At 44.3% G+C, this 15,658-nt stretch overlaps 1 protein-coding gene across 4 annotated transcripts; it reads right to left on the minus strand.

Moving 5' to 3' along the window:
• Positions 1-277: 277 nt before the first annotated feature.
• Positions 278-9,729, minus strand: IDNK (IDNK gluconokinase). Of its 4 annotated transcripts, none has more exons than XM_054583251.1 (5): positions 9,635-9,710; positions 7,611-7,641; positions 7,187-7,273; positions 1,971-2,014; positions 278-1,210 (listed from the first exon to the last, which is right to left on the minus strand). In XM_054583251.1, exons 1-5 carry the CDS (start codon positions 9,682-9,684, stop codon positions 865-867), a joined length of 558 nt encoding a protein of 185 aa, XP_054439226.1. In that variant the 5' UTR covers positions 9,685-9,710; the 3' UTR covers positions 278-864. The 4 variants fall into 4 exon arrangements, with proteins under 4 accessions (XP_054439226.1, XP_054439227.1, XP_054439229.1 ...); XM_054583252.1 differs by having other exon boundaries at positions 279-1,210; positions 7,187-7,269; positions 9,635-9,664; XM_054583254.1 differs by lacking the exon at positions 7,611-7,641 and having other exon boundaries at positions 279-1,210; positions 9,635-9,729.
• Between the last annotated feature and the right edge of the window lie 5,929 nt (positions 9,730-15,658).

Below are 15,658 nucleotides of genomic sequence, written 5' to 3' on the forward strand. Positions count from 1 at the left end.
CTGGGTAGGATAGAGGAATAAGGAAGCATTTTCCTGGAGCCCTTCGCGGGATGGGCTCAAGCCCCGCCCGTGCCAGCCGCAGCGCAGCTTCCCTAGGCGGTGCCCTGCAAGCTGCGTGCCAGCGACACCCCAGCCTCTCCAACCTCCCGTGCTGCCACTGGCGTACGGCCGCTCATCGGAAGGTTTCGTTTCGTGTCTTGGCCGTAGCAGGTCAGGTGTTCCTTCCATGCCTGGGGTCTATCACAGATGGCTTTTACAGGAGGAGAGCAAGTGGGCTGACACCAGCCTGGCCTCAGAGGCCTCTATAAAAAGGAGACGGGCAAGACTGGGTCAGCGAGTCCTACTCTTCTTCACTCCGAGTTCCATCTTTGCAGTTTTTTGTATCTGTGGACTACATGTGCTTTTCAATTTACTTATCTTGAAAGGACCCAAGGACAGGGGATTAGGAAGTATGTGAAGTGACTTGCTGGTGAGTGGTTGAATTTGGACACATTTCTGCTCCCAAAACCAATTTCCAAGGATAGTCGAGTTTTATTTATTTGTCAGAATACAGCATGATCGACTGTTATAAATAAGATAATGATTTCAGCATTGATTATATAATATTCTCTGACCACCTGATTGGGTCACATGAATTTCAATTTGAAGATTTACTTTCCTTCTCCTCTTGTGCCAGAGCATGACAAGAGTATCACAAATACCTAAAATTACACCCAAACAAATACATCTCAACACATCGTGGTTGGTTCACCTGAGTTAGAATTTAGGATACAGTACCAGCAAGGATGCTGGAACATGGTCTGGGTAGGATAGAAACTCATGGCTAATTCCATTCTGGACCGCTGCTATGCAATGACTTACGTTTCAGTTTAGAGCTTTCATAATTATAGCAATTATCTCTGAAAGATTTTTGTCCACACTGATTTGGATGAAATTTTCTGGAGCTGATGGGGGCTCCAGAGTATCAAACTGGGACTGCAGTAACTCAGGGGGCATAAAATGTCCTTTTCTTTTGAGTAAGCGTTCAGAGATGACCTCAAATGACCCACTCAGATGGACCACAAGGAGCTTCACCTCAGCCAGCTTTCCTTCCTTCCCTGGCTCATCATCCTTCATGAGTGCACCATCTTTTCCTTGTATTAAGATGTTTCTGTACACTTTCTTCAGAGCTGAACAGGCTAGAACCACATGGTGTCCTGAGGCCACATCTCTGTTTAAAAAAAAAAAAAAAAAAAAGCAGGGGAGGAAGAAGAAGTACTAAAGAATGAAGACACTTAAAATACTAGATGTCAATTCTAGGTTGAGTCGAGTACTACTTCCCTGCAAGTGGAAGGTGTTATGGAATGGCAGTCAACTTTCAGGGAGTCCTGGTTTTGAGGTAAAGATCTTCCATGAGTGAATGAGTGAACTGAACTATCTTGGGCAAGGTATGTATTTCTCTGACCACCAGTTCATCATCTGCTAAATGGGGCTACACAGAGGACCTGCCCATAGAACCATGGGAAGGAAAAGGTGTGTCAAGCTGGGTGCACAGTTAAGTGCTTGGAGAGTGTTGGCTTGGCTCCTGTGGATGCAGGGTGTGGCTCACGTGCAGCGTGCTACATCTTCAAGCACTTAACATGTTGATACTGTTCTAAGTACTACTCATGCTTCATCTTGTGAATTCTTCTGTGAGTAGGAACTTTTTAACCCCCTTTTTAAAAGAACAAACAGGCTCATAGAAGCCAAATGGCTAAGATTCCCAGCTAGTAGTTGTGGAGTTGTCTAGTTTTGTCTCCAGAACCCAACTAGACTATACGAGTACAGCTGTGGCTGATTAAAATCATTGTTGATTATTTGATAAAAAAACATTGCATTTCTGGGATCCTGTATCATCAATCAGTTGTGATTCCAAGACTCTATTTTTCCCCTGTACTTGAAAGGTGGGTGGTCTTTACTGGCTGGCTTATGCCAAGGCCTGATGCTCTTACCTTAGTAAAATTTCATGCAAGTGGCAAAGCCATGGAATCCTGTCCTGAAATTAAAGCAGACACAAAGTGACTTTTCCAGGTATCGTTTGTACAGAAACCTAGTTAATCTTCATCAGTGTTAAGTTCAGGGAGATCTCAGTGGTTTTGAGAAGTAGGCCAAGCACAAGGCTGAGGGTCAAGTCACTGGGCAATTAAGCACAGAAACATTTTCCTGGTTCAGGCATCAGGGGCTCTTTTCGCGGTAATACTGCCCCCAAATACCAGTCTATATCTCCCCCATCTCAGTTCCCTGTTGTATATGTGTTTTCCCTGGTTCTCATATGATTACAAATCTTTTGTTGTATTGCATGGTTCTCTAGGTGTCTCTGATCTCAAATGCAGGGAGGTATTCACGGAGACCCTCAGGTCAGCTGCCCTTCCTTCAACGCCCCTGGACTAAAACTCCAGTCGGATAAAAGCGTTGTGAGGAGTGTATATTTTTCCAAAGCCAAGGCAGAGGAAATTGACATTGGATATCCTGCAGTGTTTCAAAGACATCCTCCTGAGACACGTTTTCCTTCCTGGGGTAAATACTCATTGGCTGTAGTGCATTAAAAAACACCACCACCACCCTTTTATTAATGAAAATTTCAAACTTACAAAAGCGGACTAAATAGTACAAAACAAACTTTGATGGACTCATAATAGAGCTTCAACAATTTTCAACTCAATCTCGTTTTATATTATATCCCAACTATGTCCCCACTGTGCTCCCATCCTTTATTATTTTGATGCATGTCCCAGAAACATGATGCCTTTTTAAAAGTCCTTGCTTTTATATATTTGATTAGTATCATTTTATTCAGGATTTCTGCATTTATATGATGGAGACTGATCTGCAGTGCTTTTTCTTGTACAGTCCCTATTAAATTTTGGTATCTAGGTTATACTAGACTCATAAAATGATTAGCGTTTCCTCTTCTACTATTTTTGTATATTGTATACCATATGTTATTATGGAGTAAAGGTTTATCTTCCCCAAAATTATTATGTTGAATCCCTAACCTCCCACTGCGATGGTGTTTGGAGGTAATTAGGTTTAGATTAGGACATGAGGGTGGTGCTTTCGTGATGGGATTAGTGCCCTTGTAATAAGAGACCCTGGAGCTAGTGCTCAGTCCCTCCTGCCTGGCTCCGGTGGGAGTACAGTAAGAAGGCAGCCATCTGCAAGCCCGGAAGAGGGCTTTCAACAAGGATCTGACCACGCTGACATCTTGATTTGGATCTTGACTTCCAGCCTCCAGACCTGCGAGAAATAAATGTCTGTTGTTTAAGCCAACCATCTGGGCCTGGGGCCTTTTTTGAGGGGAGATCTCCAATTAGAGATTCTGTTTCTTGTTATATTCGTGTTTTCTATTATTGATTCAGCTTTGGTACCTGCAACATTTGAGAAGCAGGAAGAGACTACACATACGCAGATTTCTGGGTATTGCTGATTCTCAGGCCAAATGCAGCACCAGCAAGGTTGCAGTTTCACTGCGGGGGAAGCAGCATCGTGTGTCCCTGAGCACTGTCTCCGCCAACAGATCACTGCTGTCCTAGCCCATTTTCCCACAGTAATTTATATTTTTCAATGAAATTGTCCAATTATATAAGTCTTCAAGTTTACTGCCATAAGATTGTTGATGACCCTTTTAATTTCTAATCTGAACTGTCCTTTTCCCCGCCTTCTGACCAGTCTTGCCAGGGATTTGTCAATTAGTTTTGCTCATCACCTAGTTTTATATTACATTAATTTCAGCATTCATTTCTATTTTCTATTTTTTATCACATTCTTCCTTTTAGTTTATTGTGTTTTTTCCTACTTGAACATTTAGTTCATTACTTTCCATTCTTGTTATTTTCCCAAAAGTGCATTCAGAGACTGTTTCTTCCTATATAATGTTTCAACTGCATCCCACAAGTTTTGTTGATAGCATTCTTGTACATTCCAAAATATATTTCCATGTTTAATTTACACGTTCCTTATGAATGTTGATTTTTCTTTTAAATTTTACTTATTTTTACAGCTTCTGTTTTAGTGATTTCTGAGAATATGCTGCTGGAGCTGATGTTCAAGGCCATCTCATTCCTGATAGTCCCTACACACAAGGCTGAGAGGGGAACACACGTGTACTGCCCCGCCCCACCAGCCCAGGACTTAGTAGTAATGGGCACAATGAATGTTCTACCTGGAGTGAAGTCAGAGCATCCTGAGGACAGAGAATGATTCCTGGGCCTATCGTTTCAGTGATCTGATGGAAACATCTAGAAAATAAAGTATCTTCCAGGAGGGGATGATTGTTAAAGAGAGAAAGGGAGATGGAGCCCAGAGGGACAGATGAGGGTGGTGTATATCCAGTCCTGGTAGAGGAGGCAGAGGGGGTACGGAACCAGTCTTACCTGGTATAAAAGTGAATTTAAGACCATACAGGAAAGAATGTGGGTAAAAGGTATATATTTTATATATAAATAAAAGATGGGAAAACCTCCAAAATTCAATCAGTATGTAATTTTGGATGAAACCAGGGTGATGTACTCTGTGAATTTTTCAGTACTTTCCAAAATTCCTATACAGAATTAAGTATTGTATTTATCACCAGGAAAGATTTTCTCTTTTAAACAGACTTCGAAGTTGAAGTCTGCTCACCTGTGACTGGGGCTGCCAGGGCCCACTGACTGGAAGCTCCTAAGTCATTTACTGTTGTCATAATCATCATCATCACGCTACGTGGCTTTCTAGACTGGCGCTGTCCAGTAGAGATTGCTGCTGTGATGAACATGTCCTTTGTCTGCACCATCTGGATTGGTAGCCACCAGTCACGTGTAGCTATCAAACACTGGAAATGTGGCGCTGTAACCCAGGAACTGGAGTTTACGTTTTCCTTATTTCAATGGCCTTAAGGAGCCATTGGCATATTCACATCAGATTCTTTCTCTTCACACCTCAGCCCTCTGAGCACAAAACTCCAAAACCCTCCCAAGACTCTTCCCCAGGCAGAACCCCTGCCTCTGCCTAGGACTCTGCTTGATCCTCATCACCGGCTCAGAAGGGGCGGAGCTGGTTGCCAGGGTAACCAGGAGGGGTGACCCTGCCAGCTCAACTATGACCCATGCCTTTACTCTTAGACTTGCTGGGCTCTTGTCGAGAATGCAAACCACCTGCTGTTCTACCCCCTGCTCTGTTCTGCATCTCCGTCAGGTCTGGCTAAGTCACACAGTTTCTCCTGAATATGTTTGGGAACTCATTATGTTTCTTCTGGTAACTGATAACCTTGTCTTCTGTACAGTAAATTCCTCTTCTGATTCCTACTCCGCCCATCCCATCCATACTGTCCACTTAACAAGGCTCACCTTTGAACGGAGGAAGGATGTTTAAATGCCATTTTAAAATCTATCCATTTGGGTTGCTTTCTTTTTTACCTTAACTCTTATTTGCAGCTCACCAAGGAGAAATATAACACTTGCATGGGCACAGTGTACACACTATAGAAATGGTTTACAGTACATATACATGTTTATATAAATAAGATATTAGGGACAATAATAAAAAGTGATACTTAACTGAATGTTTTGGGTACTCCTCTGTGCATTTTTTTTTTTTTGTATTATTTCATTTAATCCTGCCAAGAACCCAATGAAATGGTACAATTCCTATTTCAGGGGAGGAAAATGAGGTGCAGAGGGACTAACCCATTTGCCAAAGGTCACACAAGCTTAGAGGTAGAGCTCAGTTACCTACATTATGCCTATTATCTCTACTATAATATGGGTATTATACATTTAAATTATCTTCTATGGTTTACCCCTTCTATCTTCTAAAGTCAAGTTTGCAAACTTAATTTTGACAGTTGAAGGCTTGAATCATTGCAAACTCAAGCTGCAGACCCTGAAACAGAGAGGTGCACCCTTTGAATGCTATAGAGCTAGACCTACTAATTAATGGTTTAGTGACTCAAGCTCTTCAAGGCATAACAAAGGGAAGAGTGAGATATTGGGGGCACAACTGGGTGTGAGCCAAGTTCACAGAAAGTGAAAACAACAGCGCTGGTCTTTGGCCAGTTCCATTCGGTCCTGTCCTTTGGGCATGCCTGGCATGTGGGCACGGCTGGGGCCCCTGCTCTGTGAACCCAGACCTTGACCCTGGCATCACAGTGTCTCCTGGGCTACAGCTAGTTTAGCCAATGAACGCAGTTTGTAAGTCTGGCTGGAGAGAGACCTCTAGGAAATGGCCTCATGATGGTGCATATACAAATAAAGGGCTATTCATTCATTCCTTCTCCCATTCATTCATTTAAACTCCTATCTGCCACAAATATTCTCTGACATTTCCTCTGTATCAGGACCTGGGCATGTACAATAGCTAACACAAATGACCACAGTCCCTGACCTTTTGGAGATAAAATCTAGTTGCATAGATAAATATTAATCAAACTCTCACATCATCAAATGCCAAGTTGCAGCTGGGACATGGGCAATAAGGGATATGTCGCCACAGGAGTTTATTATATGAGGTTTTACTTAAGTAGGTCAGAGGGGCTTCCTTGTACAAGTGGCACAGGAGCTGGGATGTGAAGAGCGAGCAGGGCTAACCTGGTGGCCAGGTGAAGGAAGCACATTCCAGGCAGTGGCCCAGCAGACCCAAAGGCCCTGGGAAGGAGCAGGGCAGGAGGAGCTGAAAGGGAGGGGCCATGGTGGCTCCAGGGGAGAGCGGGAGGGAGTGCACTACAACTCAGGAGAGTGGAGTGGGTCAAGGTCATTCTGGCCTAACCACGCACGATTAGGCATTTAGGTATTTGGAACTGACCCTGAGACTGATTGGCGGAAAACTTCCAAAGGGCCAGGTTTGAATCTGCAAAGATCAGTTTGGCTTGGGGTGGACGCCAGAGCCTGGTGATGCTGCAGGCTGATGAGGTCCTCTCAGGGATTACATTCTGCACATTAAAGTTCTTCAACCAAGTGTTCTGGCAGACCCTGCCCAAGCTGGGGCAGAGAGTAGGTGCATCGCTTCTGATGCTGAGGTAAGAGAAGTTCAGGGCCAAACCTAACATTCGCCGAGGCCCCACTATGTGCCTGTCTTGGGGAACACTGTCCATGAGTTCTATCAAGACTCAGGAGCTGAAGTGTCCCAGGCACTGCAAAGATCTCAACCTGCATCACTCAGCTGGAATATCTGCGTTGGAAACAGCGAACATTACCTGGTCATTCAGCGGGATCCCTTTTCTCATCTTTATTTTATTTTCTTCTGGGTGGTAGTCATCTGCATCATAGAATTTCCATCCTAGCTTTAAGAACAAAGTGAAAGGGTGTATGTGGCAGGCAGTATGGCCCACCCCGCCAGCGGTTCACCACCAGCAGCCCGAGGATGGCCCCCAGGTGCAGGATGTCTAGGATGCCACTTTAAGATCCCTGCTCACGGGCTGCTGCAGCTCCTTTTTTTCATTCATCACTGTTCGTAATCACCAAAGAGAAAGAATCACTCCAGTGGTTTTCACAAACCTTGTGGAGGTGCTGTGGTGAGCTTTACAAACTACTACAGACCAGAAGACAGGGTGGGCAAAGGGAGAGAAGTAAGGAGACAATACAATGGTACTTTAAGTGGGGGTCTTTGGGGCGAGTTACCTCGGATGCCAGCAGGGCGCCCACGGTCGATCTGCGGAAAGGACACAGGTGTTCAAACAACTGCTCTTCACTAACCTACACGGTGCCTCCTTCTCTCCAAGAGTGGCTGCCCTGCTGGTATTAAAACACTAATAATTTTTTGATGTTGAAGGAGCGAGAGTGATGCTCTTGACCCTGGAGTCTAGAGCCTGACTTTAGTTTCCTGGAGGAATTTAAATGACTTAATGGCCCAGTTACCAGTAATTTTTCTCCCCCAAAAGCAATATGTAAGATCTCATTGAACTCCTTAGGTTTTTTTGACACTGTTCTATAGATGTTTATTTTTTGAGAAAAATAATTAATAATGGAACCAATTAAATCCTGAAATCATCCTTGACTCCTTCCTTCCTCTCATACCCTACATCCAGTCCATCAACACATCTTTTTGTCTCTACCTTCAAAATACTTCCAGCACATGACCACTTTTCTTCACCTGCATTGTTCCTCCGACCTCACCTCCCGCCACGTGGCCACAATGGCTTCCTTGCTGGTCCACGAAGGAAAAAAGCCTCAGGGTCTTTGCACTTGCCGTCTCCCCTGCCTACTGTGCCCTTGCTCCAGCTATCAATGAATGTGGCTTATTCCCTCGTTTCTTGTGGGTCTTGGTCAAATACTGCTTCCTCTGAGGAGTTTTCCTGGACCACTCTGCCCGGCGCTTTGTTCCACTTGCCCTCCCTTATTTCCCTCTAGAGCACCTACCACCACCTGGCACACTATTCATATGTTTATTCCCTTACTGCTTGTCTCCCACACTAGAATGCAATCTCTTTGAGGGCAGGGATTTTATCTGGCCTGATCATTGTGTCAAGTCAGCAACAAAGACTAAGGACTGAGTTCAATAAATATTTACTGAGTACATGACTATCATAACCGTAATTATAACTGTATAAATGATCTGGTTCGGGACCCCCTCATCTCATCCAAGGCAGAGAAGGGTACTGTCCAAACTCACACGATCAAGCAGCAGTAGGACCAAGACCTAGGGCTCCCATTACATCACGCCAGTCTTACATTCTCAACTTCTTTAACTCATACATCAGTTAGGGAGTCTTGGCCAACATGTTTTATTTTCATCTCAGTTAAGATTCCCCAAATTATTTTAATTTCTCAAGATTTGAGGCTAAATAATTTTAGAAAGCTAAACCTGCCCACCTGGGGCAAGAAAGAGTCTATAATATACACCTGACCACACGGGCAGTTCCTGACTCAGAATACTGTGGGCCTTTGAAGGTTATGATATTTTAGTTAAGCTCTGTCTCTTGCTGCCTCAGGTGGAAGGCTGCAGAAGATGTCTTTCCTGATGGAGGACAAAGTTCGATTTTGGTCTAATCAAGAAGCCAAAAAAAGGGCAGCGCTCCCAGCCCCCAAGCTGGCCAGACATCCGGGTAGAGGCTTTGGGGTAGCCAGTGTTCCTCCTGCCTCACAAGCCCTCAGAGGCCTCCCTCAGTATTAACGCTGACTTTTTCCAGCTGTAGCTGATAAACACTGATCAAAGACGGGGAAACAAGGTGAAATTCACGTTCCAAAATCTAATCAGAAAGCCCCAGGCCTCGCAGGAGGGAGCTGCCGCTCTGCCCAGCCTGACAAAGGTCTGCAGGAACTTGGGAGCAGGTTTGCCTATGCGCTTCGGCCTTTGCACCCTCCACCTCGTTCTGTCCCCACCCCCACTCCCCCGAAACGCGGGCATTTGTGACCGCCCCAGCTGCTCCAGGTGCCCCGGCAGGCGCCTCTTTACAAATGGCTTCTCTGTAGATGCACGAAGACCCCAGATCTCAGATGTGGTGCCGCGCCAGGTGCCCCGGGGCGAGCACGTTGGAGGGTGGAAACGGAGCAGGTGCCCCAAGCCTCAGTTTACTACAAAGCGGAGGAGGGTTCCCGGGGCCTACTGGTGGCCGCGCGCAAGGAACGGAGACGGGTTTGGCCTCCGCCGTCTCGCGCCGTCTCCTCCCGGGCGTCCCGCGCGTCCCCGGCCCTCCCGGACCTACTTTCCCGAGCCGCTCACGCCCATCACCAGCAGCGCAGGGGGCGACGCCATGGACTCAGTCCGGCTTCTTCTCGCTGCTTCCGGGGCCCGTCCGCCCCGCCTTCTCCGGCACGGAGGGCGGAGCAGCACGAGGTCACCACGAGCCGTATCTGCTACAGTGTCCCTGGCTAAACCCAAGTCTGCTTAGGTGGGTAAGAGAAAACTGCGGGGCTGGGAGACAGGGGGCGGGAAGCCACCTGCCGACCTCTGGGTCCCCCTCAGCTGCTGGGGCCTCGCGTTCCAAGGCCAAAGGCTCCTGCTCCACGAACACCAAATGGAAACAGATTTGATTTATTTAAAATGTGATGGTAGCCCTCCCTGGCCAGGTAGCTCAGTTGGAGCATCATCCCAGTAAGCCAACGTTTGCGGGTTCGATCCCTGTTGGGGAGCAAGCAGGAATCAACCGGTGAACGCGCAGATGGACGGAACAACGAACTGCTGTCTCCCTCTCCCACTCTCCTCCTGTCTAAAAAGAAAAAATCAATCAGTTAATTAAAAATGAAAAATATTATTGTAAAAAGAAAAAGCAGGTAATAAGTTCACACTTTCCAACACCATGTGTCAATAAGTTTCTATTTCCTGAATGATTCCCCTTCTCATATAGGTAGATGGGTATGAATATTTTATGAAATTGGGATCGTGCTATACATAGTGTTTTGTAATCTGGCAATTCGTCACAATAATGTGAGGCAGACATCTTTTATGTCAAATATATAGATAAGACCATAGTAGTACATGTCATGGCTGGAGTCCTCTGCTATTTCATCTGCACCTGTTCTTTGGTAAATTACTTAAGGGGAAAGAGCACCTCTTTGAAGGGCCCATTTGCTGTAAAACAATGTTAATTGTATGCCATTTAAAATATTTGATTACAGGATCTAACCTGCTTACGTGAACACTTGACACCCGCGGTATACAGTGAGGAATCAGGGCGTTGGGCCAGAAGCTTTTGTGGAAAGTCTCCCTGTTATTGGTCTACAAGGTGAACATGTTGCACCACCTGTTACTGGGGGGAATGTTCCTGCTCTTCTCACCCTATATAATGATGACCTTTGACAAAAACACTCTTCATTCACTGTGTGACAACCATACTATGCAGTGTGGTTCTTGCATTAAGTCCGTTTTTTAAATTGAGAGCCATCTCAAGAGGCAGGATGGTTTGGTTGTATCATGACTGCTCACAGGATGTTAATTTAGTTCAAGTAGGATCGCAGCCATACCTGATGGTGCACCTCATTGCCTCATCTACTGCACCACTGTGCACATACTAGTGGCTTTGTATCGAGACTCCAGAGATGATTCACACAGAAGAGTCATAGAAAACTGGTTTAATGCATTTGAGACAGCAGCTGGCCTGATCATCATGCATGCAAATTATTTCTCATTAGAAACATCATCATATGTAGCACATATAGCCACTAACAACTGGTCCCATCATATGCTAATTAATATTTGTCCACAAAGTTTGGTGGTGTAGCCCAACTGTTTATGGTCCATGTTCACAAGGTAGCCAAAGCAGCAAAGATGACATCCCTTATGGCCTTCAATGCATTACCCAAGGAAGTTGACTTATTCTAATACCTGGAGTTATAGATGAGATACTGAAATTTTTTGAGGCTTGGAGACACTTGGAGCAAGAAGTTGGACCCAGCCGGCTTCTATATGCCAAGGCTACACGTCACCCAGAGGCTGCCATGGTGTCCCCATCTGCCTTCCCAAAACTTTCTTCAGCTCCAAAAAACTTTTATCATGCATCAGAGGTGAGTGCCACCATGAAGAATTACTGGCAAGGTTGTCCTATCCTGGGTAGAATACCAGAAACAGAACTCCGAGATGCCTTTTGCAGGAAGCTCAAGAAAACAGGGCAGTCAGCATTGACTGATGAGCAGTGGGCCATCCTAAGATCACGTGGTATCCCTCAAGACATTGTAAATGCTGCACTTGGATCATGCAAGAGACATGGAGATGAATCTCCTGCTTCAATGATCAAGGGTGATTAAAAGTAAATAAATATTTAATTACAAGCACTTTTTACAACATTTTGCTTAGTCTCCTTTGTTACCCAAGTTCATATTACTTGGCATCCTTGAAACAATAAAGCTGACATATTTCAATTACCCTTGCACTGGCTTTGTTTTTCCTCCTTGGCCAGAGTGGGTGAGAGAATTCAGTGTTCCTGGATAGGGTTTTTGCAGAAAAAGAAATTGAGATCTGCAGTGAGGAGGTGACTCGTCTTAAGACCTTACAGTTCAGTTATGACCAGTGACCATTTCTTGAACATCTACCTCCTGCAGGACTTAAGAGATGACCCTTACTCTCCAGGTGCTCACAGGCAGGTAGGGGAAGCTGTGTAAGCAAATGCCATAACTTGTGCTCTGCTTTACCAGCTCTGGCAAGATTTAGTTCTCCTTTCTTTCAATGTTCAAATCAAAATGGGTTTGAAGCAGCAGAAAGTCTGGTTTTTCTCCCAAGATTCCCCCTCCCAAAATATGTCCAAGGGCCTCAAATTTGGTGAATTAGTCAAGGTGGTGCGAAGAAACAACAGCCTCAAGTTGGGTCATTTGCAAAAGGTTTAACAAGGGGACTATTTACAAATATGCAGGTGGGGTTAGTTAAAACAACAAGGGGCAGTGTGTTAGTCCCAGTAACTGAGGGGTAGGTGATGGGAGGGAGCCTTTATAAGGGGGGGTGTGTGTGAGAAAGAGACCGCGAGAGCAAACCATGTATGTATAGAGATGTCTTAGTAAGAGAGACACCCCTTGTTGACTCAACTGGTAGGGAATCAGAAGAATAGGTGATGCCCCACCCCAGCTCCCCCCAGTCTCTTGCCCGCTGATCTCCTGCTAGCAACTGAACCCCAATGGCCAAACCCACCTGGAAGACAGAGACGTGGGCAGTCTGTTGAGCTGGCCCACACATACCAATCTCCGGGACAGAGCAGGGAAGAGAAGGGCAGGGGGTGTATCTGATGGGACAAAGGAAAGACATCCAGTACTTCTCTGCTTTCATTTGTCAGTTAACAGTGATTTTCAACTGATGTGCCATCAGAATTTTTAAAACATACACTGCCTGACTATTTAGTCAGGCACGGACCTCTCTTTCCTTAAATTGTCAAATTAAAAAAATGACAACAGACAACACAACAATAGCCATCTAGTGTGAATGAATCAAAATTATACCTAATTTTTTGTCACTGGCAAAAATATTTTTTTGGTGTGCTGCAGAATTTTAGTAATTACCCCATATTTTGCCATGTATAATACACAACCACATTTTTGGCCCAAACTTTCAGAAAAAAAATCTTTCAATTCTTTAATTCAGTTATTTATTTATATTTAGATACTTGTTTTTTATATTATAAAGGGTTTTTAGCATTTATTTTTGAACATATTATGGTAGAGGAAATTTTATGTAACAAATACAAAACACAAGAACAGATAAATGGTACAAGAAATTTTATGTGCCGGTGACAGACACAAGATATTTCCATATGGAATTAGTACTACCCATGTATAATGCACACCCTTATTTTCCCTCAAAAATTTGAGCAAAAGAGGTGCATTATACACAGCAAAATACAGCAGTTCACAGGTGCCATGAGGTGAAAGAGGTTGAAAATAGCCGGTCAGCAAGATAATCCCTCTGTTCTTCTAGGACAGCAGAACTCAGAGGTGCCCCTAGGAACTACGTTTTAGTGTGTGTGTGCGCACGCTTCTAAAGACTGCCACCTGCTGTGACTCATAGGCCACCCTGAGACTGAACATGGGTCTGGTATCAGGTCCTGTCTGTCCCCTGTAGGCACTGCTGTACCAGCGGAGGCCCACGGTGCCTGGAAGCCTGGAGGCCGTCAGCGAGGTGCTGCTTCCTGCACGCGTGGCTACAGTGCATGGGTCTGGCGCAAGGAGGACAGCTTGAGGGCTAGTCGCCTCCAGGTAAGAAAGCCTCTGCTCAAACAGCCAGCAATGAGGAAGGATGTCTGAGAAGAAGGACTTACGAGGAACCCAGGAAGTCTATAGTTCCCAGCAGCCTCCTACTGTCTCAAACTTCCTCGCCTTTTCTGCAGATTCAGATTAAATTACCCTCCGCCCACAGGTGACTTATTTCACTTCTCCTTCGGCTTCCTCCCACCATTCTTTCAAGATGGTGTTGCTGAAAGCTTTGGGTCTTAGGACTCTCTATCACTCTGAGAAACTTAAAAATATTTATTAATTTGTTTAGAAATAAAAAACCCATCGCATACTAACATTAACACATTTTAGGAAAAATCTGTACTTTCTAAAACAAAAATTATTAATGAGAAGAATAGCATTATTTAACATTTTTGCAAACCTCTTTCATGTCTGTCTTAATAGAAGACTGGGAGATTTAAAAAAAAAAAGATTCATTTATTTATTTTTAGAGAGAAAAGAAAAGGGAGCGAGAAAGAGGGAGAGAAACACCAGTGCTTGAGATATACATTGCCTCTTCTCAGTGCGTGAGAGATCAGTTGCCTCTTGTGTACCCCCAGCTGGGGACTTGGCATACAACAAAGGCATGTGCCCTAAGTGGGAATTGAACCAGTGACCTTTCGGTTTGCAGCTCAGTGCTCAGTCCACTGAACCACACCAGCCAGAGCAACTGGAAGATTGTTATACCTGTTTCTGCATTCCATCAATATGTTATGTTTGAAGTATATGAAGGAAATATGTCCTCACATGGACATGTGCTGGTAATGGGGCATGGGGGTGGGGCGAGTATAAAAGCCTTTTAAGAGAGTTTTCCAAATTCTTCTTTAATATAATATCAAACTTGATAAGTGGTAGTCTCTTCAAGTCTAGTTCCATTGTGGAGTCTGAAACCATATCAGTGAACTCTCTGTACTCTTACATTAAAATTCCTTCACTATCTCATACTTTGAGTGCACATTTTACCCATGATTTTGTAACATCATGCACTGATTATTTGGAAAATGTTGATTCACTTATGCAAATCATCCAACTGTTGATACACTTCATTATACAATATATTTTTTAAATCGCCTCTGTAATATCACCATTGATCCCAACAGAAAGTCTCTAAGTCTTGGGAAACTGAAGCATCCAAGGGACCTCAGGGTTCTGTGCACCTCCCTTTGAGAACTGTTGTTTTGAGTTGTTTGTTAACTGCTGACTGAGGCCATTAGTTTCTGTTCTCATTATCTTTTTTTGTAAACCAAGTCTGAGTTAAAGAAGATGGGGTTTGTAATTTTTTTCCCCACAATTTACTTTATTAAAGGTCTGTCTTCTCTACTCACCTCTGTATCTGTATCCTCAGCATCTGGTGCTGCGCCTCGAGTGGAAGCACGGGAGATATTCAAAATACACCTGTTAAATGAATGACTGGGAGGGGGAAAGGAGGAATGAAGAAGGGAAGTGGGGGAGGGAAGAAGGTGGAGGGAGCCCACGTCTGGTACCTCGCTGGCACGGACTGATAGGCACGGACCTCAGGTAAAGCCTGCCCCCTAGTGGAAATGGTTGTTGGATGAGCTGGACGGAACAAGCTGCAATCAGAAAGCGGTTTTATTATTTACCTTGACCCCCTCAAGCCCATTCTTTCAGCTTTTTTTTTTCCTCTCAGTCCTGGTATGAAATTCTGAGCATACCCAGTAGTGTCCCCATTCCTGATAGAATCAGTGTGGTAAAGGGTCTGATTCCTGCCTTTGCAAGTCCATGAAATTGATTTCTATCAGTCTATCCACTGTTGATTAGACCTGGAGAAATGATTCTCAAGCAAACTCAAGATAGGCTGCAAATGTGAAGGTATTTTGTTACCTATAAATTTCTGTTACAAAGTATTAATTTTTTATTGAGATATAATTGACATGTAACTGTAAATTTAAGGTTTACAGCATGTTGATTTGATACATTTACATATACCACCATAGTGTCAGCTAACACTTCTATCATGTCATATAATTTTCTCACCTTTATCTGTGGTGAGAACAATTAAGATCTAGTCTCTTAGCAAC

Source organism: Pteronotus mesoamericanus, unplaced genomic scaffold (genome assembly GCF_021234165.1).
Source record: "Pteronotus mesoamericanus isolate MK-2021 breed Mesoamerican mustached bat unplaced genomic scaffold, CSHL_Meso_final contig_73, whole genome shotgun sequence".
Classification (NCBI taxonomy): Eukaryota; Metazoa; Chordata; class Mammalia; order Chiroptera; family Mormoopidae; genus Pteronotus; species Pteronotus mesoamericanus.

Bases quoted from the DNA above. Each gene is read 5' to 3' on its own strand.
- IDNK (XM_054583251.1), bottom strand. From the start codon at position 9,684: ATGGCGTCGCCCCCTGCGCTGCTGGTGATGGGCGTGAGCGGCTCGGGA. The intron at 7,642-9,634 runs GTAGGTCCGGGA...TCCTTTCCGCAG, and splicing joins GGCGTGAGCGGCTCGGGAAA to ATCGACCGTGGGCGCCCTGC. The intron at 7,274-7,610 runs GTAACTCGCCCC...TTGTTCTTAAAG, and splicing joins GCGCCCTGCTGGCATCCGAG to CTAGGATGGAAATTCTATGA.